Raw genomic sequence first — 23,586 nt, forward strand, 5'->3', positions numbered from 1 at the left:
GTTACAACTAGTGAGTAATCCCACAGCATTGACGATCAAGCAGGTAATTTATTTTTGGATGTTGCTACTTCAACATGTTCTAAAATAAAGGAATGCCTAACACTTCGCCCTCTGTGATAGTTTATGCCTAACATGTTAAAATGTCCAGCCTGTACGTACTTCGCTATAATGGCGTTTTATTGCCGTATATCCTGTACGTTGTGATACACAGTCATGTGATCGCTAGTACTACGTTGGCGACGTGCCATGCGTACACTTTAGTCACTGCACTGTTTACATTGATGTTTTGTTAGTCTTAGCGAAGTTGTCTGGAGGACGCGTCTGAATGTAGGCCAGTGTGTGATCTGGAAATGAAGCGCGCATAGTATTAACTATCGCGACTACTCGCAGTTACTGTATAATTACGTGGTTTAACAATACCGTCCATGCATTAGGCGTGACGGCCTCTGATGACCGACGTTGACGCGACCGGTCAAAAATTAAAATGGCGACCAGTGGTGGTGACGATATTTACGTTGAGAGTCCCGGAGAGGCTCAGGGGATTGAGGAAGGAAACTCCGGACAAAGTCAAGGTGAAACCCAGGTACGGGGTGACACTGAATCCGGTGCAACAGGTAAGGCGCGTTTAAAATGTGACAAAATTAACCTCCGAAATTAGCAAGTAATGTTGGGCCACGAAATTTTGAATGGACTCGCGGCAACACCCGGTGACGTCATGCCTCCACTGCGTTATGCGTTCGATAACCAAATGACTCGATTTATTTCATTCCGAAGCCTTATAAAATATCTCTGTGTTGTTGTTTTATCATGTCGTTTGTACAGGGTCAGTTCTCCACGTAACTGAACGTAACAAACAATAAACTAACTTACTTCCTCATAGACTCGCTGGCCGCCATTATTACATACGGCGGCTATACTGCAGCCCGGAGATCCCCCCTCCTGATTCAGCACTATTTGAATCAGCCGAACATTCGTCATTCTTGAACAAGCAACGACCGATTTGCTTTTCATTGCAATTGCCCGACTTTAGGAAATTCTGTTGAGAGATTCTCTATCGCAAATTTTAAACAATGTTTAAAATGCTGAACTATTTTGTTTCACTAGTAAACAAATGCTATGTGTTCCCGGCGTTGATAGAATTCTATGCTTAGGGCACAATAAATTAATCAAGACATTATTCGCAAATCGAATTTTATAATTTACTCATCTAGAGCTTGCTTCAAAGTGGTCTGTTTAACAGTGACTACTGTCTCCGTGACAGAAAATATACCTTCAGGACTAAAACTTTGAATTGGGTCGCCATTTTCGTTTCTCAAGGTCACACGTAAGCTGTATGTCTAACGTACTGACGTATCGACCATGGTTTTACATCAGGAGGATCATGTACGTGATACATACAATGTACATAATATTAAAGGTATATACTCTTTTTTGCAAATGACGTGCCGATCAAAGTACGCACATCGCCGGACTTTGTAATCGAATAGCTGCTTATATGATATAGTGTTTATATATCAGGTGCACACGTAGGTACACTGCAGAGTGACCTTTGGTGGCGCTGTCCATTTAGCTCTCTGTCCGGAATTTGGCCCCAATAGTAAAGAGTTCATTGATAAGAACGTGTACTTTTTATCCTACTCGATGGACAAGGTTTCACCGTCACAAATAAATCTTTGAAATCACTCTAAACGCGACATATACAACAACGCGTCAAACACAGCATATTTGCATGTAGGAATCTATTGACCCGTCTGCAGCTGAGGAAAGCCCCGTGCTAAATATACATTGTTATGGCAATCAATCAAAGTCACTCATGTGACCTAGTGGAAATACCCAGCTTTTAAATAGATACGTTACCAGTTTGGTGTCTGGCTATCTTTATTTCTGTCTGTCTTTTGTTCCCTGGCGTGCTAGACCTAAACACTTTGTCGTGTTCGGTCTTCTCAGTCTCAGTGCCATTAAGCCCGAAACACCTTAGGAAGACGCCCTCCCTACTCGACTTAATTTGACTACAACAGTAACTTTAAAGCGGCAGTTCCCAGTCCCTGATTCTCGCATTATTGCTTGTTGACAGTGGTTTATTGTGCGGTGTTAGTCTTTGTACTTCTTTGAAAGCTGTGTTCCTGTCAATGAATTTGTTTATAGATGAATTAGATTACAAACCAGCCCCTTAAAGCTCGGTTTTCTGATTCGACCACTGAAAAGATGATGAAATTTATAACATTAGCTTTACAATTAAAGAAACAGCAGCATGTTTAGGCTCAGCACCACATCTTGTACATTTTGAAATTAAAGACAATACAAAATACTGCACAGTACGATAAAAGGGTTGATTCCAATTTTGAACCCATAACGTTTCCCTGTTTGCCTAGTAATATACCATGAGCTCTGAAGTTTACAGGCACATGAGCTGCAACTTTTGACATTATTTTCATGATTTTATATTTAGATTAAAATCAGTTCATAGAAATGTTCTTACTCAGAGATGTTTACTCAAGTATAATTATCCACTGAGTGGGACTGCGTGGGGAGGTTTCAGTAAGACAAATAATAAACGGGTGCCACACCCAAATATGGCCACCTCCATAAAACTACATGATAAACAGCGTAAATAGTGCATGTACAAATTTGAATCTTTACAAACAAGGGATTCACTCGACTTATACAAAAAATTATCTTTTTTCTCATAACGTGGCACTATTTTGAAAATGGCGGGAAATTTAAAGTGAACAAAAGTGTGCAGATTGCATGAATATCTGAGGAAATTGAAGGTAGCTTCATGTTCGACAAATTTCGCAGAGTTGCAGTTCATTGGCCCTTTTTACGGTGTACACGTTGCACAATACCCCCCCCCCCCCGCCCCGAGATAAGGTAGAGCTAAGCCTTGTATGTCAAGTGAAGTGTTTCGAGAAAGGCACAGGGCCAATCATCACAAAAGCTAGTGAGATAGATTCACAGAAAGAGGATCAGTTAGATCATTTGAGAAATTCTATTGTAGATACGGGGACATGATATCAATATATGTCAAATATGTTTCTAAAATGATACGTGAAAACATCCCTAACTTTAACATCGGTGGTGTTTGCCGAGTTACACTGCATTTTAGATTTTTAGTCAATCATGACGGTCGTGTGTGGCTGCATACTATACCCTTAACGAATTTACACACCCGGATTCGCCAATAACCGGCGGTTCATGATGTCATGAGCCTATTGTTATTGTCATTTTCTATTTGTTTCTTGACTATGTAAACCATTCATCTGGGTTCATACTAGTTACATTGTATTGGACCCTTTGATGCGCCTCGGGTACAGGTTTTCGGCTCCGAGTCTCATACTTTTACAATGCTTTTCTGATCTACCACTTGTAGGAGCTCATTTTAAAGCTCCTGGCGTAAAAAAACACATTTCACCGTCTCAGTTTTTCGAAATTCGATAATTTATTTTTCTCCGTAGATTAACACTTTTTTGGATATCAAATATCGGTAAATCTTGGGTACTTTGTTTCTCTGATGCCAAAATTTACATGATAACGCCTGATTTTTATTCTTGATTTTGAAAGAGAATGGTTGCAAGATTCCTTGAGGAAATTTTGAGCAAAAGTTTAAGTCTTTCACTTTCGAGGCGCATACTATTTGAATATCATCTTGCAAACACGTTGCATTGAGTACAATATACATTATTATAGTTAATGGTGGACTTCTACGTCTGATAAATTCAGGCATCAACACTAACATTACCAGTATACATTTAGATATGAATTTCGTGAATAGAACAAGATGAGTGTTTTTCAAAGGCACCACAAATTACTCCAGCACAATTATTACAGCTAATGGATCATCAATATACTGAATAATGACGAGTTGAAATAAAACATGAGGGGGAAAAGAGAGCGACACGTTACCGTAGAACAAGGCTGTTAAAACCGCGGTGAATGTTGGGCACACGTGTTATTCATTTCGATAAATACAATGACAACCACCCTGTTTTAACAACGGCAATGAGCATTTTCATCATTCTAATGGCAATACTCGGTAACAATGTACCAGTAGACGTAAACCATCTATCACCTCCGAAACGCACCACCTTTACATGAACTTGAACGCAGTCCACAAAAAACTAAAACGTTGTATCACTGACCAAAGCATGAGACTTTAACAGATGAAGCGTTGTCTGTTCTACTGTTCCTTGTTGATTTCAGTGTGCCTGCACTGTATTTGTTTTAGAAGTGTACGAGACGAAAAGAATGGAAATCTACTTCCTGTGTTTAGGCCTGCTGTAGAAATTTCGTAGTATGTTTTGACAAATACAAAGTAGGCTATATACGATACTCATGCGACATATGTAAAATCATTATCATTGAGTTGACATTTTTACAGAGCGAAAATATTCGTCGCTTGATTCAAATGAACCTTTAATTTCTTCACAGATTGTGGATTTGTTGTGGACTCCGTACTCGAAAAAATCGTACGAGCGATGAAAAACGTTGAACGAAGTTCAATTAAAAGATTCGCTACGAGATTGAGCTTATCAGATGACAATCTAGCCGACGTCGGGTGTGATGACGAAGACATTCCCCTCATAGACGTGAAACGAGCTCTTTGCGAAAAATGGTTGGAGACGCACGGCGCAAACGCCAGTATTCAATGGTTCGTCAACGCTCTGAAGCATATCGGCCTCTACGTAGACGCTCACAATTTACAATACGGTAAAGCGCCCCTTCTGTAATTTATCGCACTGTTTGTGCGAAAATAGCTTGTAGAAATTGGAACGGCCATGAAATTAAACGTACATTTAATAGCATCTGGTACAGCAATACTTAGATCAACTGATTCGCAAAACAATGTTTTTTGTGCACATTATAGTATTACATCAGAAGGCTGACGTCGACACTTCAACGAATATAATTCATTCCCAGGAAGAAATTGCTCTCTAAAATCGTCAACGTGTTTGCATGTCTGCCAATAACCTTTTCTGAAGTTTTGTCAATTAATGGTGGCATGTTAACACAACTTCGTAAACTTTGACCAAATAAAAGCCGAGACCGTGTATAAGGTGTGATTCGAAGTGACTCTTGGATAACTCGAACTCTGACACTATGTCGTCTTCCTCAACCTGTACATTCCAAATAGACATTCAACAAAATCATGCAATTTGTCCTCTTACAGAAAATATCGATGTACGAGAGCAAGGTAATGGTACCAGTGTTGTTGCGATGGCAACGTCACCACCATTCAGAACAGGCACGTTTGATGGTTCCACAATAAATAGAGCCGGTGCAAGTCGAGGTAACCAGACAGGTAACTCAGGCACTTTCAAAGATTTGTACATGTTTTACCGTCTGACGTTTCAGCACTTTGTTGGATGTATCATCTGTGTATGTAAAATTGTGTGTGCGTGCTTCCATGCGTGAAATCATACATACATACATACATACATACATACATACATACATACATACATACATACATACATACATACATACATACATACATACATACATATTTTATGGTAATAAAATTAGTATCGCCTTGTGTCGACTATGCGAAATATGTACTCTATTCAGGGATACACTTTTGCGTACGTCTCCTTTTAACCCTGCTTGCTTTACGGCACTTGCAGTCATTATTCATAGTCAACTGTTGTCATGCCAATGTGTTGGTCTCATATTGTTCAAGTAATTGTCTTTTGTATCTGTTTTCATTGTCTTATAAGGGTGTCCTGTGTCTCTGAGGCAACCATGCGACCTTTTTACCGGTAAGACTCACATTGAATGCTGCAGTAACATCGAGAAGCTTTACAACACTCGTCGCGGGCAAGGAAGCGAATCTCACAGGGTTTTAGTTGAGGTAGGAATGTGTGCTACTGCGACGAAGTTCAACACTATGTACTGTTTAAAGGTTAATGAAATCGATTATGACTATTGCTGTTTTTGATAATGGCAATTTGCACTGCGAGGGAAATATCAACAACTGTCGTTTAAGCACAGTATTCTTTTAAATAATTGTTTCTGAGTCAATATTCGCGCAGCCTCGTTACGTACGTAATAAATACTGTACCTTAATCACCCATGCCATCGTAATTTGAATTTTAATGAAGTCACGCATTTTTTGCTCCGCTGTAAGCGTCGCGGAGCTTATAAAATAGTTTGATTTTCAGTCGTCGTCCGTCGTCGTCCGTCGTCCATCAACAATTGCCTTCTCCTCTGAAACCGCAAATCCAATTGCTTTGAAATTTTATATGCAGTTCACTTTGGGTAACGTCACTTAAGTTTGTTCAAATCATGGTGAAATTTGCATATTTGTATTTTTGGGGCAATTTTTTGCTGTCTTTGGTAAAAAAAATTTCTTCTCTGAAAGCGCTTGTCCGATTGCTTTGAAATTTGATTTGCAGTTTACTCAGGGTGACTTCAGTTAGATTTGTTGAAATCGTGGTGAAATTTGCATATTTGTATTTTGAGGCAATTTTGTCGTTTTCGGTAAAATTTTTTGTTTAATTTCTTCTTCAAAGTAGCAGTCAGATAGCTTTGATATTTGGTACATAAGTCCCTAGGGATGATCTATTTCAGATTTGTTCAAATTGTGCAGAAATATGGAAATTTGCAATTAAAGGCAATTTTTGCCGATTTTGGTCAAAAACTGTCTTTCTCAAAAAGTACTTGTTTGATAGCTTTGAAATTTGGTATACAGGTAAACTAAGTAATATATATTGAATTTCTGATGAAATCTGTAATTTTGTATTTTTGGGGCAATTTTTGCCATTTTTGGTCAAAAAATGTGTATTTCCAAACTACTCATCTGATAGCTGTGAAATTTGGTATACAGGTTTCTACGGATGATCTTAATGATATTTATTGACATAATGATGAAATCTGCAATTTTGTATTTTGGGGCAATTTTTTCCATTTGTGGTCAAAAAATGTCTTTCTTAAAAAGTACAGGTGAACTTGATGTGATATTTTGAAATTATGATAAAATCTGTAATTTTGTATTTTTGGGGCAATTTTTGCCATTTTTGGTCCAAAAATTTGTTTCTCAAAAACTGCAAGTCGATAGCTTTGATATTTGGTATACAGGTTCCAAGGGATTATTTTAATGTATGATATATTGAAATTATGGTGAAATCTGCAATTTTTATTTTGGGGGGCAATTTTTGCCATTTTTGGTCAGAAAATTTTATTCTCAAAAAACTACTCGTCAGATAGCTTTGGTTGACAGGTTCTAAAGGGATGATCCAATGTGATATATTCAAATTATGATGAAATCTTCAATTTCGTCTATTTTAGCCACTTTTTGGCACTGAAATGAGCTATCAAAGATTTCCACCTTCTTCATCAACATGTGTCAAAAATAGTTATTCTCTACACAGCGGAGCTATATCCGCCGTTAGGTCGCTTTTATGTTAATATTGACGATGCCACATACTCCCGTTCGTCAAATTACCAATTTCTACGACACGTTAGGGCAGGATTGCTCACTTTCCACAGATACATAAAGCAAGGTTTTAGGGCAACAAATATTTCACTTAATCAACGACTCAATATGGCATGATTATCATCCTGGAACAATGCTCATTGGTGCATTTTACATAAAAAAGATATATGTTTAGGACTTCAGCATTGACTTTACACCGAAAATTAACCTTTTAAATAGACAAAATGAGCTTTACGGCGCTAATAATTTTGAACAAACAAGGATTAAGTCAAAACATTAATACTATGATGGAAAATTCAATATTTTGTAGGCTTTATTAGTTGTTTCGTTGTTCAGGGGTACCTAAAAAGTGTAGCTTTTGAATGAAAACGATGGCTTTGACAGGATAGCTTGGGTAGGGAAACGATAGTTGGTGGAATGGAATCCGTACGTTTGGTCATCTAAAACGATAGCTTTGAACATATTTTGATGTTGAGGGCATAAAACAAGATGGCTGACAGTAAAGCAGTGGTAGCTACGGTAAGTATTTTACCCGTTTTCGACAAAAAGTCAGCAAGGTGTGTTGTGTAAGATGCTGCGTTCAGTGAGGTTCAGGTTCGATTACACTTCTGTAAAGTTTCTGCCCCCATTTTACAAAACTTGCAGAGAAATCTCCGTTCCCGTTTTCAAACGGAACAAACTATTTGGACGTCCTATTCTAATACATGTAAATGGATTGTGTATGTGATAGTGTATGAAAAAGTGCTCGTGCATACATGGAAGGTAGAGAAGATAACTATTCATCTTATCTGAAGCTAACTTTGAAATCTTGGTAAGTCTTAACTCTGGAAAACAGACATTGCCAACACTAACGACTACGTCCTTATACTATCCTGACTATCATATACATTCTCTTCCCTGTACATGTATTAGAATAGGACGTCCTGATAGCCTGTTCACTTCGAAAACGGGAACGGTGATTCTCTACAAGTTTTGTAAAATAGGCGCAGAAACTTTACAGAAGTGTAATCGAGCCTGAACCTCACTGAACGCGGCATCTAGAATTTGGGGATTTCGTTGAGAAACGGGTAAAATACTTACCGCCGCTACCACTGCTTTTGCTGTCAGCCATCTTGTTTTACGCCATTAACATCAAAATATGTTCAAAGCTATCGTTTTAGATGACCAAACTTACGGATTCCATTCCATCAACTATTGTTTCCCTACCCAAGCTATCCTGCACGGTGTCAAAGCTATCAGTTTCATTCAAAAGCTACACTTTCTTAGTTGTCCCTGTTGTTATTAGTACACAACTCGCTGATGTTTCCTGCCCCAGGAACTTATCACTCGATTTTGACTGAGAGTCTTGAGAGCTTGAAGCCCATTTTGTATGGTTGTTTGTAATTTAGGAAACAATTTTGATACGAATGGTGCTTTTAATTACCTTTCCATTAGATTTTGATAATTACCTTTCTTATAGATTTTGATCGGATTAGGAGGTTGCGGTAAAAGTGAGATCTTGTGTCAGTATGTGTGGAATAACTGGTCCAAGTACAAGGGAGGTGTCTTCATTCTGAACGGACAATCCAGCAACTACATCGATTTTGGACTGAAGAGACTGTTAAACGTAAGTGAAAAATACGAAAATCCAAATACTCTCTTTCATAACAAAGGATATTCTTCTGATAAAGGCTGCAGCATGTAATTATATTTAATGTAGGCATACACTGCAATGCGTGTGGTTAGCAATGGTAAAATCGCTCCTATGAACTCTGTGATTTTATGAAACACGACTTTTAGCATGTTAGATTCTCCTATGAGCCACAGGTTGCATCGCTTATCCATCTTCCTGCCAAGTCCATATTTCACAATCAGGTCAAGATGGTTAAAAGTAATGAAACAACAACATATTCCATATGGTGTATTTTAACATAATACTGTACATTTGAAGGCTGTTCAAAACATAAATACTGTAAACTCGATTTTTTGGACTAAAGATGCTATAACATACCAAGCCAAGTGGGTGAAAACACGTCATTTTTTAGCTCAATACCGCTTTTTACTGACTTGGCTGATGGGGAAGTGATACTGTCTGGCAGGAAAGGGTTAAATTCGTGGGGAACGCGTACAAGTCACTTTAATAAAAAGAATTCACCATCGATCGAGGTGCGCCATAAGTATTTCATGTCGCTTTTATAAAACGATTGCAACTTGAAGTGGTACTTGCGAGTATTCCGCTATTCGTCAGAGATATCGCGTGCTTGAGATGGGGCACGCTTTGAGAGACGAATTGTCTGACATAAGCGCATCTTACTCACTGATTCGGAAGTTTTCTATGCAAATTTGCTATTTTACAAAGAAAACTGACTTCTTTCTTTAGAAAGGCAGGCATTGCATAATCCGATACGAAGAAAACGTGGTGATGGCCATTGTCAGTGTGCAGATGCATATTGTTTTGAAGACGAAATGACCTGTAAAGATATTTGTCTTCAGAAACTTGAAAATGACAATGACAGGGGAGAAGAAAAAAAAACATGTCAGAATTATTGGAATATTCAATCAGTAGTTTGACCTACTTTACCGTGTCAGTGGTTCAGGATGGTCCTACTTAAACTATTTTTGTAAATCTCAAATGTCCATGGACCTGGTAATGTATTACCTTGAATGAAAATGATCTTGGACCAGTTTAATGTCATATTCCAGAATGCTAAGTCAAATGAAGAGCTCCTAGAAGACGAGACCACTCCACGTAACATAAGACGCCTGGCTTTAGAATGGCTTAATCGGTGTCAGGATTGGTTGTTAGTCATCGACAATGTACTTGAACCTGAACTGATCAAGACGTACTTCCCTGATCAGCCGCAGTTGCACGATGGCCACATCCTGATTACGACGAGGGTAACTCAAGGCTGGGACACCTGGTACAATGCAATAAAGACACACGTCCAGCATATGACGCCAGAAGATTCGGCCATCTACCTGCTGCGTCAAAAACATTCACAGCCCGACCAGCCCATCTCATCCGCCGATGCCGAACAGATGCTCAGTGATCTGAAGGAAAACAACTTATCTGAGTACGAGGCGTTGATGTGGTTAGGGGACGATGGTGCCTTGCAAGGGTTGCCTCTTGCTCTATTCCAGGCAAGTAGGTATATTTCGACTTGCAAAGTGACATTCAAGAAGTACAAGGACTTGTACTTCAAGTGCAGAATGGATGTCTTCAAGAACATCAACACAGATCCGTTGGAAGCCTGGTTGGTATCATGCAAAATTGACAGGAAGTTCGGGCCGGCACTACGAGAAATTGTTCACTCGAACACTATTTTGGTCAAAACGTTAAAAGACCAAGAGCTGAAGGAAGTCGGTATGAAACCAGATGAAATCACAAACTTCAACCAGGCTCGCCAAGAAACGGCAATTGAGCGCTTCGCCCAAATGGTAGATCCCAGCAAAGATGATATAATGACAACGTGGAAGATGAACTACGATCAAGTCTACCAACATAAAATTGCAAGAGAATTCATACAACTGTGTTCCTGTTTGTCATCTCGCGTCCAAGTAGCACTTTTGGTCGACGGAGTTCAGTATCTCAACCCAAGTAGCCTCAAGGACTATATACTGTCAAGGCGCAGAGGTAGCACAGGGTGTTGTCAGACGGTGATCCACGAGAGGGTCCTCGAGCTCTTCCAGCATCTGCAGCAGTATTCCTTCGCGACCATGATAATCGGGCAAACAGATGATCGTCGAGCCAAAGTAGATCTGAACCGACTTGGCGCGTTCATCGTCCCAAACCTCCTCAAGGAGGTCGTCTTCCTGAAGCTCATCAGTAGGGACGAGAAGATTCGAAGCCTCAACCACGCCATGAACATCTTGGAGAAGCTCTTCCCAAAGATAGAAGACGTCCAGGCAGATAGGCTCGACATCCTTTACAGCGAAGCAGTACGGGATTACCACTCGATCATCGCTTTCCACACCCTCGCCCTGGCTCATCAGATGGAGTCGCTGGAACAGGATGACATCACACACCTTAACAACACCAACCGTCTTTTCAGTAGCGTTGGTACCTACTTGCGACGCCTGGGGCGTTTCCGTGATGCCAAGACTCTCTACAAACTGATGGTGAAGTTCAGCAAATGGCGCAGGCCACCGAGGGAATGCGATCTTGGCGAAGGTTTGTCTATACTGTTATTAAAATCACATTTTACATTTTCCTTTTCGTATAGGACACAATTATTTACATTCTAGCTATAGCTCACACGAATAAATATATTAAGAATAATATTAATATGTTGAAACGTAACTTACTTCGTCTATTGAACTGAAATGCTGGTGAAACTATATATGACTATAGTAGTAGTAGTAGTAGTAGTAGTAGTAGTAGTAGTAGTAGTAGTAGTACTAGTAGTAGTAGTAGTAGTAGTAGTTGTTGTTGTTGTTGTTGTTGTTGTTGTTGTTGTTGTTGCGGCTGTATGACGATGACTATAATGATGGTGGCGATGGTGGTGGTGGTGGCGATGATGATGATGATGATCATCATCATCATCATCATGATCGTCATGATGATGATGCTGATGATGATGATGATGGTGGTGGTGGTGGTGGTTGTGGTGGTGGTGGTGGAGAGGGATGATGGTTGTATCGGTTGCTGTATTTGTTTATGTGGCGATAATGGTGAAGGTGATGGTGATTATATTCTGGAAATGTAATTTTTTCTCTCTGTCCTTTCTGCTTGAGAAAACGCATATACTCCATCATGATTTCAGAGCTCCGCTGCCTTGGGAAAGTCCACTATAACATGAAGCAGTTCAAGAAGGCTAAGATCTATTTTGAAGAAAGCAGAAAGGTTTTCAAAAAGATGAATGGAGAAGATGACATAACAGTGGCGTTCGGTACGTTGCTACGCATCATCAATCATCACTCTTCTTGCATTCAACCGAGACCTGAATCAGTAACACGATTGGAAATTATTTGGGGGAATAGGATCTTTTAATTGTTCAAGTTTGTCAATAGTGCTAGATGGCCCTATAGCTGAAAGTTGCAATATTACAAATGACCAAAAGAAAAACAAATGGATTGGGAAAAAACAGTGGATGGGCTTAAATTTACTAATTAAACTTACATTACTGCAATATACTATTCTTCCAAATTAGTTACAATCGGTGTAGATGAAGACAACACTAGGAAGACATCTACTAGATGTGTCCGTTGACCTAGTGCCATGAACAAATATCAAAAATATGTTCCACTCATTTTGTGACTAATCGTTCATTTATCTTTGTTTTCGGTTCCATCCAAGCTATGCAAGGCCTTGGCAGGGTTTTGCAGAACGATCAAGACTACATGAAAACAGCGCAACATAGAGATGAAGTTGAACAACTCTTGAAGGCCACCCTAGAGAAAAAGATCGCATATTTTAACAAGTCCGGTGAAAACGACCACTACAGCATTGCCCATGGTAGGTCAACTACATTGCTAGTGTTATTCAACATGAATATGTTCCTTTAAATGTCAAATTAGCCTTGTAAGAAGCTAGAAAATTACAGTAACGAAGAAGGAGTTAATGAAAACAAGGAGAAGAAGGGGAATGACGTTACCGCTTATAGTGTTAATTTATGTTCAACTTGAAATTTTTTTCATGTATTATTATCTCTCTCTCTCTCTCTCTCTCTCTCTCTCTCTCTCTCTCTCTCTCTCTCTCTCTCTCTCTCTCCCCCCCCCCAGCAAAACACCAACTTGGGCGCTTTTACCAAGACACAGGCAACTGCACGAAAGCCCATGACCTCATGAAGGAGTCGTACGAGATGAGAAACAAGTACTGGCTGAGAAAGTATGGTACCATAGAAACAGTGGATGTTGCTGTGGGGATGACGAATTTTGCGAGAAATTACCTCGTAGGGAAAGGCAATGGGGAGTGTAGGAATCTTGATGAAGCAGAGAAATTACTGTTGGATGCAGAGAAGATCAAACAACAGCGAATGCCTGATTCGAACGAATCGTATCAACTAGGTGAGTTTGGGTTTGAGCAAAGGGGACAATTTATATTCTTACACCGATATCGTAATATCCGACAGGTGATGTGAATTAAGTCCAGTAAGGGAAGAAGTGAAGAATTCCTGAGTTCAAGGGAATTATTGTGAAACATCCCTATTTCGAATCCTGTGTCTCCAGAGCTCAGGAGACATTAAGAGAGAATGTCCGCGACAAGAGTTGACGTTTTTGAGCTCTTAATATTACTCTTTCTCGGTGTAGCCTATGCTTTAGTGTCCTCAAACACGCTATGAAAACGAAGCATAATTTAATCAATTATCATCAACAATAGTTAATACTCTGTCGTTCATGTTTAAACGAGGCGAAAAAACTCACTTAGGGGCCATATCGTGTTTCGTATATAGTGACGGCCCCTCAAAGTACCATACTTTGTAAATGCAAAATATACAACACTTTTCCCTGTATCTGTCGCCATATCTGCTACTCTTTCGCTTTATTATCATCGACAGCACTTTATTACCTTGCCACTCTGTACCGTGAAAGGGGTATGCTAGAAAAGGCGGAAGATTACCGTGGCAAGATCATCCTTGATGAATATCAAAAATTGTTCACAGACATGAAAGGAAAAAAGAAGTATGCAGAAGGTAATTGTCAAATTGCTGTCTGTCTGTCTGTCTGTCTGTCTGTCTGTCTGTCTGTCTGTCTGTATGTATGTATGTATGTATGTATGTATGTATGTATGTATGTATGTATGTATGTATGTATGTATGTATGTATGTATGTATGTATGTATGTATGTATGTATGAATGTATGTATATATGTATGTATGTATGTATGTGTACCTACATATGTGTGAATGACAAGTTTCATCATTTGCTTAAAGGGACATAAGCTGTAACTTGTGGCAAGTTTTTCAGTATTCTGCTTCTGTATATCAACTACCATGTCTGACCCTAATCCGTTTGTCATGCTGAAATTTTGAGTATTCTTTTTGTCGACACAGCTTGTATGTGTGTAGTGATTATTGTTTATTGTTTACAAATGAATTCTTGTCCGGACTTGAATACAATTTTCAACAATAACAAAGTAGATTATACTCATATAGGTTGTGTTGATATGCTAAATACTTGGCATTAAATTAGAGTATAGGGATTCAATGGAGACAGTGTAGGGAAACCACAAAACAAACGTTCTGAAAAAATAGCCAAAAGATACAGCTTATGGAGCTTTAAGCATTACTTTATAATCTGCGTGTGTTTTCCTTAAAGTTACTTATTAATTTATGTTACTTCTGTTGGTTTGTTTCAGTATATCCACCAGAGAAAACAATTTGGATGTAATGTTGGAAGGTATCTCATACTAAGGATAAGTGTCACCGAATCTGTTTGGTATCATTTATAAAGAGCTTGATTTTTCAATTTGACTATTCTTCATAACTTGTAAAGTATAGAAATATACGCAATGCTCAGGGGTTTAGCTACTTTACGGTTGTGGCTTATCAAATACTATGATTGACTGCATCGTTGTGAGTTTCATTTTACCATGAGGACCTTAAATCAGTGTGAAACCATTCGCATTAAATTCTTTCACCACCATGACAGCTTATATTGTCTAATCTACCAATACCAGAAAGCAAGAGACAAAAAACGACAGCACGAAAGTGTATGTTGATGTCAAACACCGTGTACAATTTAAATCCATGCGTTCCTCATTGTTTTGACAAGGGAGACCAGAGCACTAGTCGGTTTGAGAGTTACAATGCTAATGAATAATTACCGATTGTGGTTACTGAAGAATAACATCAAACAGACTCTTTGAAGGATTAATCGACTGCAATATTCGTTTACTCTGGAATCCTCTGAGAAAATTGTAAGGACAAAATGAATGTTTATTTTTATAATTGATTAAAAGTATGTGATCAGTAGACTGTGCTAAACTGGTTTTGAAATAATCGATCACTTCAATGTTATTACTGTTCTCAAGTTTCATAATGTGCTTCCCTTCACTTCATTTTCTTGGTTTTGTACTTTTGTAACCAAGATTTATTATGAATTTACCAAGAGTTTTCTCTAATATTTAATTGCAATAAGCACATAGGTAGCATGGCACAGAAATCTCATTAAGAAACAAGACAATATCAAGGAATATCGCTGAAAAGTATAGACTAAGTGTAGTTTCGTTTAAATTGTAACACTGATGCTAATTATTCAACCTTTCAGAAAAACAAATGGATTTTCAAAGTCTTTATGTTTTATTTATCTTTTTTCAAAAGCCTACAACTTGCCTATTGTCACTATGCAACATTAAGATAACAGAACTCGTCTACTCTCTACATGCAAGGGATATTGTCCATCTTTGTAAATGGATTAATAACGGCAATTAAGGTAGAACGCACTCGGGGACAGACATTCGGACTCTTAAACTTTTACAATTCACTTCTGATGTACCACATGTGGGGGTTCATTTTAAAGCTCTTGGTGAAAGAAAACTTTTCACCGGCTTAGTTTTTTGAAATTCGAAAATTTTTATTTTTCACCATAGGGTTAACACAGAGATGGCGGCCATTTTGAATTTCTAATATCGGTAAATCTTGGGTTATTTGTTTCTCTAGTACCAAAATTTGCACGGTGACCCCCTATTTTTATTCTTGATTTTGAAAGAGAATGATTGAAAGATTCCTTGAGGAAAGTTAGAGCAAAAGTTTAAGTCTTTCACTTTCGAGGTGCATATTACCTTAAGCAAGGGTCGTCTGAAATATTTTACTATCGAGTAGATTTGAGTTATGAAAAATGAGTCGTGTAAAATGGTGTTAATTTTATAATTTAGTGCAAAATGGTTTGAATGTTTTTTCGTAGAAAATGCATTCTAGAGATTTGTAAATCTGCAGATTTTTTGAGTTCAGTTGCGTATTTGGGGAAATTCTTCACAAATCTACTCCTGTAGGATTGACAACTATGTAACCCTTTTCAATACAATACTTCTTGTAGATTAATAAGAAACCTTATGTAGACGCTGTCAAATACCTGTTTGCAAAGATTTGTATTACAAAAAGACGGCACATAGATGTAACATGGCAGTGACTTGGCCTGACATCACGCTCGCATCAATACCGGTGTGGCACGACAGCAACAGTTCTGTGCATAGAGACTTGTGTTAGGGTCTGAAATCTTGATTTACAGTTTCCTTTAAGTATGTGTTCTGTCAACTTGCAGACCCGGCAAGTCATTTCTGAGATCCTAAAAATTCTGATATCTGAAATCCTTCGAACATGCTCTATCTGAATGGCCATGCTAATAAACCGTTCGCCATAGTGTTTGGCAAAGTAAGTCTTCACAGATCTGATTCAGGCCTGTTAAGTGCAATTCTAAAATCTTGGCTAAATTACAAATGTTGTGTCTGGAATTATTGAGGACATTCCCTGTCACCGGCACTGATCTGGCTTATTCGGCGGCATTCAGTTTGAGCATTTTCGTTGCAATTAACTTAATTCTGGCAGAGTGTTTTTCTGTATATAGGAGTATGACATGTGGGAGGGGGGGGAACTATCGCCATTGAGTGCCTTACAAGGTTCAGGCCGCATCACATATGCATGTCGAAACTGCTTGGTTAAAATTCGTTTACTATTTATCTCAGAGATATTCTTATGTCCTTTCCTTCACGGGTCTATATTTTAATTATATGTAGTACACACCAAATGTTTTATGCAATGATTCAGTGACTATGTGCATTACGAATACGTATGTGGCATTGGCTACAATTATCTTTAAACTATTACTGATAATGGCAATCTGATTTATATAAATACCATATATTTATATATATATATATATATATATATATATATATATATATATATATAATATATATATATATATATATATATATTTATCCTTCCTTCTGTGCAATGTAACATTGTAGTCTTTGTTTTTACGCTCTGCTTTTGGCTTCCTGGCATCGAGCACTGTAATATCCAACGAAGATATATATATATATATATATATATATATATATATATATATATGTGTGTGTTGTGTGTGTGTGTGTGTGTGTGTGTGTGTGTGTGTGTGTGTGTGTAATTTCCCACGAGGACATCTGTATACTTCGATATATATATATATTTATATTTATATATATAATATAAATATATATATATCCTTCATTCTGTGCAATGTAACAGATATTCCGCAATGAGAGTTGTTATGACCTTTATCTTTATTATTAGTGTCAGCTTTCTAATATCATTTTAGCTTATTTTTGATATTAGTAGATAACAATATCGTAAGTTGATAGGTGTGCGTGGTATATCGTTTGCAGTTGGGTAAAATTGATGATTTTTACTATGGCCAAGATATAGTGTACTTTTTGCCGGTATTATGTAAGTTCAATCATATACACGTCCTTGATATCGTGGCATTTTGTTCTTTTTCAATATTTCAATTCTATATTTTCGACGAATCTTTTTCACGGGGAAAGAGTCCCCAGTCATCCAGTCTTGGTTAAGCACGCCTCACTTTTGCTCGGGCATTGTCGTTTAAGTTTAATCAAAAAATAGATCTATTTAAAAATAATGTTTGTAAAGTATACGTTCTTCCGTCAGCGGCAGGTGTATCGGAAGATTAATGGTGTGGGTTTTTTTTTATTGATCAAAACTTTGATCGTGATGACTCAGCAAAATCTAAATGAGCGAAAACCAATTTCGATTTCACCAGAAGTTGTCGATCATTAAAACAGGCGCACTGGAAACGGTATTCCTTATTCTTAATTTCAATCCCTCCCTCCAAATGAAAACCCTTTAGGCCTATGAGACATTGGTTTCATGAAAACTGTGATGTTTATTCTGTATGGAAATGGTCAACCTGTCTTGAACGCACACGCTGTGAAAAATCTACACATGAATACAGATAATCAACCTTTACGTTCACACTTTTCTGACGTTCCATGTAGTCTGTATTCTTCCGTCAGAATCGAAATTATTTTTTTTTTTTGGGGGGGGGGGTGTTACGTTGTTACCAACGCCCCTTTTGTCTCGTGTCCCGTGTCTGTATTGTCATTTTTTTTCTTTTATAGTTTCACAGTCAGATTTTATTTTTTACAGCAGGACTCTTATTGCGATTTTTCTCTTGCAAAAGTAATTTGGTATTACCACCCCGCCCCGCACTACACTGAGGAAATACCTTTCAAATGCGTCAACGTTTTTGATTGACGGTCCCTGGTTAGTGTTAAAAACAGTTTGTTGTTCTTTTCATTTACCTTGAACGTGAAGAGACAAATAAGGCTATTATAATAACTCCCACCAACAGGCGAGGGACAGAATGACTTTGTGATTTCGCAAAGGTATACAAAACTCAGGAAAAGTAAACATTTGTTGATAGAGATAGAATTTTCAATTGAGTGGCTGATTGTTAGTCCATGAAAGATACAACTCTGAACAGCGGCTTTCGGCTGCAGTGCCCTCAAGTGGCGTAGTTGCCTAAGAAGGCAAAGGTTTGTTCGATATTAAAATGAATTCCCGGAGAGTTTGTAAACTGACACATATATCTTGTTATGCTTGATTGAAAAATAAAAGTATGTCCAAAAAGATAACATCTTACAGACGTGTCAGTATGTTCGTATTGAAAAGTTGCTTTTCTCTGGATGTACAACACTGCACAGTTGAAGAAAGTTGATAGCACTAATAAATGAAGATCTAGTATGAAACAGTGCGTGATGCATTTACACAGAGATAAAATTTGTAGTCTTCATAATCCAGCATTATTTATCATGAACATTAATAAATGCATCATATTAATTAAAGGGCAAGTAATGCTAACTTTTGATTACTTTTTCACTAACTTTGTTTTCAATGTGAACCATAATTTCTTGCTCCATTCCCCAAAGTTTGTTGATATACACAGTATTCAGCTGGTCAACTCAGTCCGTACTTGTGCAAACTGCGTTGATGTAATTGTTGACAGGTTACTTCTGGTCCGGACTGAAATTCAAATGTAAACAATAAGTGCATTTTATACGTATAGACGCTATGTTGACAATACTGAATAGTGGGTGTTTTAACATTCTATAGGGAGTAGAATACGAAGTTGCAATTGATTTACAAAACAAAAATTGGGGAAAAATTATCAAAAGTTAGCATTACTGGCCCTTAAACTCATTATAAAAGTTTATTATTATTAACGAAAGGTTAAACAATACATCTTTAACTGACAAACAATTGTACTTGCCCATTGAAAGATCAAAATTTTGTTGACTGGCTATTGTTGATAGCCGGCGTATCAAACTATCACACAAAAAGTGATTGGCAGAAATTTAGTCGGCGCCAGAACGATAGTGAACCAGGATTTTCATTTGGCGCACTTTATTCGGATAGTTATAAATTTATTCTATCCATCTGTGTTTGCTCTAACGCAAACATTAGGTAACTTCATAGCAAAATCCTTGACTAGAGTTTGGTGCAGTCATGATCTGACACGGTTTACTTGATCGGGCTGGTAACAAATTTTATATGACATTAAAAGTAAATGTGAGACCTTTAAGGAAAAGTTACAAAAAATGGTCGAGAGAAATCCATCGGACAGTCTTTATTACTTTATGTGTAAATAGTTTGATGGTGGGGCATTAAATTTGTTGTGTTCTCACAGCATTCAGCGTTAAGCAAAGGATCGTTCTCATTGTCGTTCACAGGCGTTGAGGGCGTTACTCCCAACTCCGTCGTTGTCAATGTCGCGATGCCTCATTTACATTCAACAGTAACATGATGCATGAGGTGACAGCGTTTGTGACATCTAATGCTCTTCAAAGCACGCCATAAATGTAAAAAATATTGAGCGGTGTCCGTTGCACCAAAGTCTTTGAAAATGAAAGTCTTGTCCTTTCTCGTCATTTCTGAAACGATACTCTCCTTTATAGACAAACATAGCAATCTTGAATCACCGTGCCACTGTTCAGATTTCAAAATCTAATCTTGTCGTATCAGTAATTTTATCTATGGCGCAGCTTTGTGAAGGCGTGTTGTCTGGAAGACAAGAATAGACCTTGTCGCACAGTCGGAGTGCATTTCCACTATTCGGTGGGCATTGTGTGCGGTACATTGCCGAGACACAGTGCATTGTGCCGTTACTCTATTATCATGGTGTTTACAGATACTTGATATAATAGCCGACAAAGTGACCGTGAATACAGCGTTCTTTTGCCGGCGCAACTGAGACACAGTATTTGTTGTGTAGGCCTACACTCGCAACGCTTTGAACAGTGCAGACGACATGCCAACGCTTGTTGCACCGTGACCAGAATAGAAATAGGCCTACATGTAAGCACTGCCCGAGACTATGGAGAGAGTGTGCTTTTACGAATGCTTTTATATGCCGCGCAAAAAAGCCTTTTGATGTGGTCGCTATATCTGTGTTCAATGCCCGACTACCTTTGTCAGACCACATGTATGTATGTATGTATGTATGTATGTATGTATGTATGTATGTATGTATGTATGTATGTATGTATGTATGTATGTATGTATGTATGTATGTATGTATGTATGTATGTAAGGACGAAGAGATCTATCTATCTATCCATGTATGTAGCTATCTACCTACCCGACTGTCTTTCTATATCTATCTATCTATCTATCTATCTATCTATCTATCTATCTATCTATCTATCTATCTATCTATCTATCTATCTAGCTAGCTAGCTAGCTAGCTAGCTAGCTAGCTAGCTATATATCTTTTGAAAAGCGTGTGCATGTGCTTATTTTTCTTTTCTGAGACATGCCATGTGTCCATGTGAAATATATCACTGCCGTCCGTTGGCAGGCCGCGACTAAATCCTATTAAAGAACATCCGATCAATTCAGAAAGCATTGACGATCATCAACAATTATTGTCGTATGTGTATCTCATTGTAGGTAGACACAGGCGACTGGTCAAAGATTAATCCAAATTTATAGGTAAAAGTTAATTACTCAGCTCCAGAAAAGTCACATTTGTCTGGTGGCTGTATTGACATGACTAATGTTGTGTTTTGCCTGATCTCAACGTAAAATGCTAGTCGAGACTGAGCGCTCAACGTTATACAGTTTGCCTCTTGGGAAAAACCTCGCGGTGCGGTGTCCCAGTTTATGACAACGTAAAAATTGTTTAAGCTGTCTATCTGTCGCCTGTCTATTTCGACGTTTATGTCGTTCTGTCAGACTGTCTACCCATTATTACTGCCAATTAGAAGACGACGACGACGAAGAAGAAGAAGAAGAAGAACTCGGGCAATACAAATAGGGCCGAAGCCCCGTAGGCTTGAACCCGGAACTTGAACACCTAATTTTTTGAATGGAAGTCAAGATATTCCCTAACAACGTGCGAAGCAAAGTGGTTGTTATAGAGCGCCCTCTAGGATGAAACCGGGAAATGTGTAAACCTTTCACTTGGAATCGCTGGTACTTTCTTATACGTACGTGAGAAGATGGTTATGTGATCGCGCTAACATTTACTTTGGCGCATAATTCCCCTGTGCATGGTCAACACATTATACCTATTGCGATCATTTTCTCTATAAATTTATTACTTTTAAGAAGTACAGAGGAGCGAAATGCAGCGATTGCTTCCATCATTGCTGTTCGCTCGATTAATGTTTGGAAACACTTTTAGCGATGCCAGGTCAGGGGTCAAATTTGATATATGTATGAATTTAATCGCTGAAATTGTAGCCTTTTAGCTGATATTAAATCCCCACTGGTTCATCGAACACGACTTGAATTCCTGTCGCTCCACTGTTTTGCAGGCGGCGGAGTGAATGGAGGAGGTTGACGGTGTCTGTTTTCGGTGTTGGAATGTTCTGCGACGGTCCTTTCCACCTACAACAGATTGCTTGTTCACGAGGCTTAGGAGCGTGACTCACACACACTGGCCGAACACCGAACTCCCGGAACGTCAGGATCGACGCTCGCAACTTTTTTTCCCGCCCTGTCCGTTGTCTCAGCACCGACTCGCCCCCACGCATGTCTCTGAACGGAAGAACAATCACCGGGGTCGTTTGATTTTATTTACATTTTAATTCACTCGGCTGTCATCTCGCGAACAACGGAGCTTGGGGAGATTATTGTCTCCTTGCTACCAACTGCGGTGTACAAACGCGTGCTATTGATCTGGCCCCGTCCACTCACAGTACATTTCAATAGCTCTGCACACTGACTCGCTGTGTTTTCGGCATTGTGTCGCTGTGCCATTGTGCTGCTCGGGACTTAGAAAAAAAAAACCGTTTCGCTCACCAATCGATAGCGGTAATCAAATTTGACGCATTCATGGTGTACTAGTCGTTGGAAAGCCATGGCTCCGCTGGGAAATTGGAAGGATCCGAACCAAGGAATGAAGCTGTTTGTACTTTACGCCTGTTACGTAGTACTAGCGTCTCGAGGTGAGTGCTTTTCATTTCTGTGTGTATACGTACACATCGCATAGGTATTGCGCCCTGCGTGTAGGGTTTGGAACAAAACGCTTGGGTCGGCAATGGCCAACTTGTTTGTTTTACGTCTTTCCTATTGTTATCCAGAAAGAATAAAACGACAATTGTTGTATGTCACCAACATTGGAATGCGTTTTCGTTAATAGAGAAGAGGTTTGTCGTGTGGTTGTTAATCCGAGACAAGGCCTAAGTTAGTCGAGTTTATTGAAACCATGTCACCGTTTCGTGAAAATCTGGCATCCCAGAAATATCAGTGGCCTACGATGCTGACATTTTATTGTTGCATCTGACCGTTATCAAGATAATCAAAACCTCAAGTCTTTTAAAAGGAAAGTCTTCAACGCCAGAGATCGACGCCTCTCATGATGATTGGCTGTTGTGTTTTAGCTCTGAGCATTTCCCCGCGACTTTAATTTTAAGATAATCAGACATTTTACCGCTAAATGAATTGATTAAAAGCTGACGCTAGGGTTTTATATGTGTCTACATGTGTTGTAAATCTGACAGCGCGACTGGCGACTTGGTCGTTATGTTAGATTTAAAACCCAGTGGACGTTACTCGTAGCACTGTACAAGTGAATATAACGCGTCCACGGCCCACTACAGTCCCATAATTCATCGGGCAGTTCTACTAATTGGCTCGAGTCCTCATTAAATCAAGATCTCAGCAGAAATTGGAACGGTAACCGCCGAAGTTTATCCCAGATGAGATATTTTATCCCTGTTTTACTCGTATTCA

The 23,586-nt window shown here is 38.7% G+C and overlaps 3 protein-coding genes across 3 annotated transcripts in view; all 3 read left to right on the top strand.

Moving 5' to 3' along the window:
• Positions 1-243: 243 nt before the first annotated feature.
• LOC139127361 (uncharacterized) lies at positions 244-9,116 on the top strand. Its single transcript, XM_070693277.1, has 5 exons — positions 244-614; positions 4,429-4,707; positions 5,168-5,299; positions 5,715-5,848; positions 8,892-9,116. Exons 1-5 carry the CDS (start codon positions 485-487, stop codon positions 9,114-9,116), a joined length of 900 nt encoding a protein of 299 aa, XP_070549378.1. The 5' UTR covers positions 244-484.
• Positions 9,117-10,007: 891 nt separating this feature from the next.
• Positions 10,008-15,616, top strand: LOC139127365 (uncharacterized). The gene is made up of 6 exons (XM_070693280.1): positions 10,008-11,582; positions 12,175-12,300; positions 12,708-12,866; positions 13,133-13,417; positions 13,909-14,043; positions 14,709-15,616. The coding sequence occupies exons 1-6, from the start codon at positions 10,076-10,078 to the stop codon at positions 14,738-14,740; spliced, it is 2,244 nt and encodes a 747-aa protein (XP_070549381.1). The 5' UTR covers positions 10,008-10,075; the 3' UTR covers positions 14,741-15,616.
• A 6,255-nt stretch (positions 15,617-21,871) lies between these two features.
• The window catches only part of LOC139127412 (neuronal acetylcholine receptor subunit alpha-3-like), a 40,535-nt gene continuing 38,820 nt past the window's right edge, over positions 21,872-23,586 (top strand). The window contains exon 1 of the mRNA XM_070693330.1: positions 21,872-22,799. Within this exon, the coding sequence (XP_070549431.1) occupies positions 22,712-22,799 (88 nt within the window). The 5' untranslated portion in view covers positions 21,872-22,711. The remainder of the gene's footprint in view (positions 22,800-23,586) is intronic.

The sequence above is a fragment of the Ptychodera flava genome, unplaced genomic scaffold (assembly GCF_041260155.1).
Source record: "Ptychodera flava strain L36383 unplaced genomic scaffold, AS_Pfla_20210202 Scaffold_31__1_contigs__length_3010019_pilon, whole genome shotgun sequence".
NCBI classification, from domain to species: Eukaryota; Metazoa; Hemichordata; class Enteropneusta; family Ptychoderidae; genus Ptychodera; species Ptychodera flava.

What these genes read in the sequence shown, in the direction of transcription:
- LOC139127361 (XM_070693277.1), top strand. Translation starts at nt 485, where the DNA reads ATGGCGACCAGTGGTGGTGACGATATTTACGTTGAGAGTCCCGGAGAG. An exon ending in CACTGAATCCGGTGCAACAG is followed by an intron (nt 615 to 4,428) that starts GTAAGGCGCGTT and finishes ATTTCTTCACAG; the next exon opens with ATTGTGGATTTGTTGTGGAC. An exon ending in AAGTCGAGGTAACCAGACAG is followed by an intron (nt 5,300 to 5,714) that starts GTAACTCAGGCA and finishes TTGTCTTATAAG; the next exon opens with GGTGTCCTGTGTCTCTGAGG.
- LOC139127365 (XM_070693280.1), top strand. Translation starts at nt 10,076, where the DNA reads ATGAAAATGATCTTGGACCAGTTTAATGTCATATTCCAGAATGCTAAG. An exon ending in CCACTACAGCATTGCCCATG is followed by an intron (nt 12,867 to 13,132) that starts GTAGGTCAACTA and finishes CCCCCCCCCCAG; the next exon opens with CAAAACACCAACTTGGGCGC. An exon ending in AAAAAAGAAGTATGCAGAAG is followed by an intron (nt 14,044 to 14,708) that starts GTAATTGTCAAA and finishes GGTTTGTTTCAG; the next exon opens with TATATCCACCAGAGAAAACA.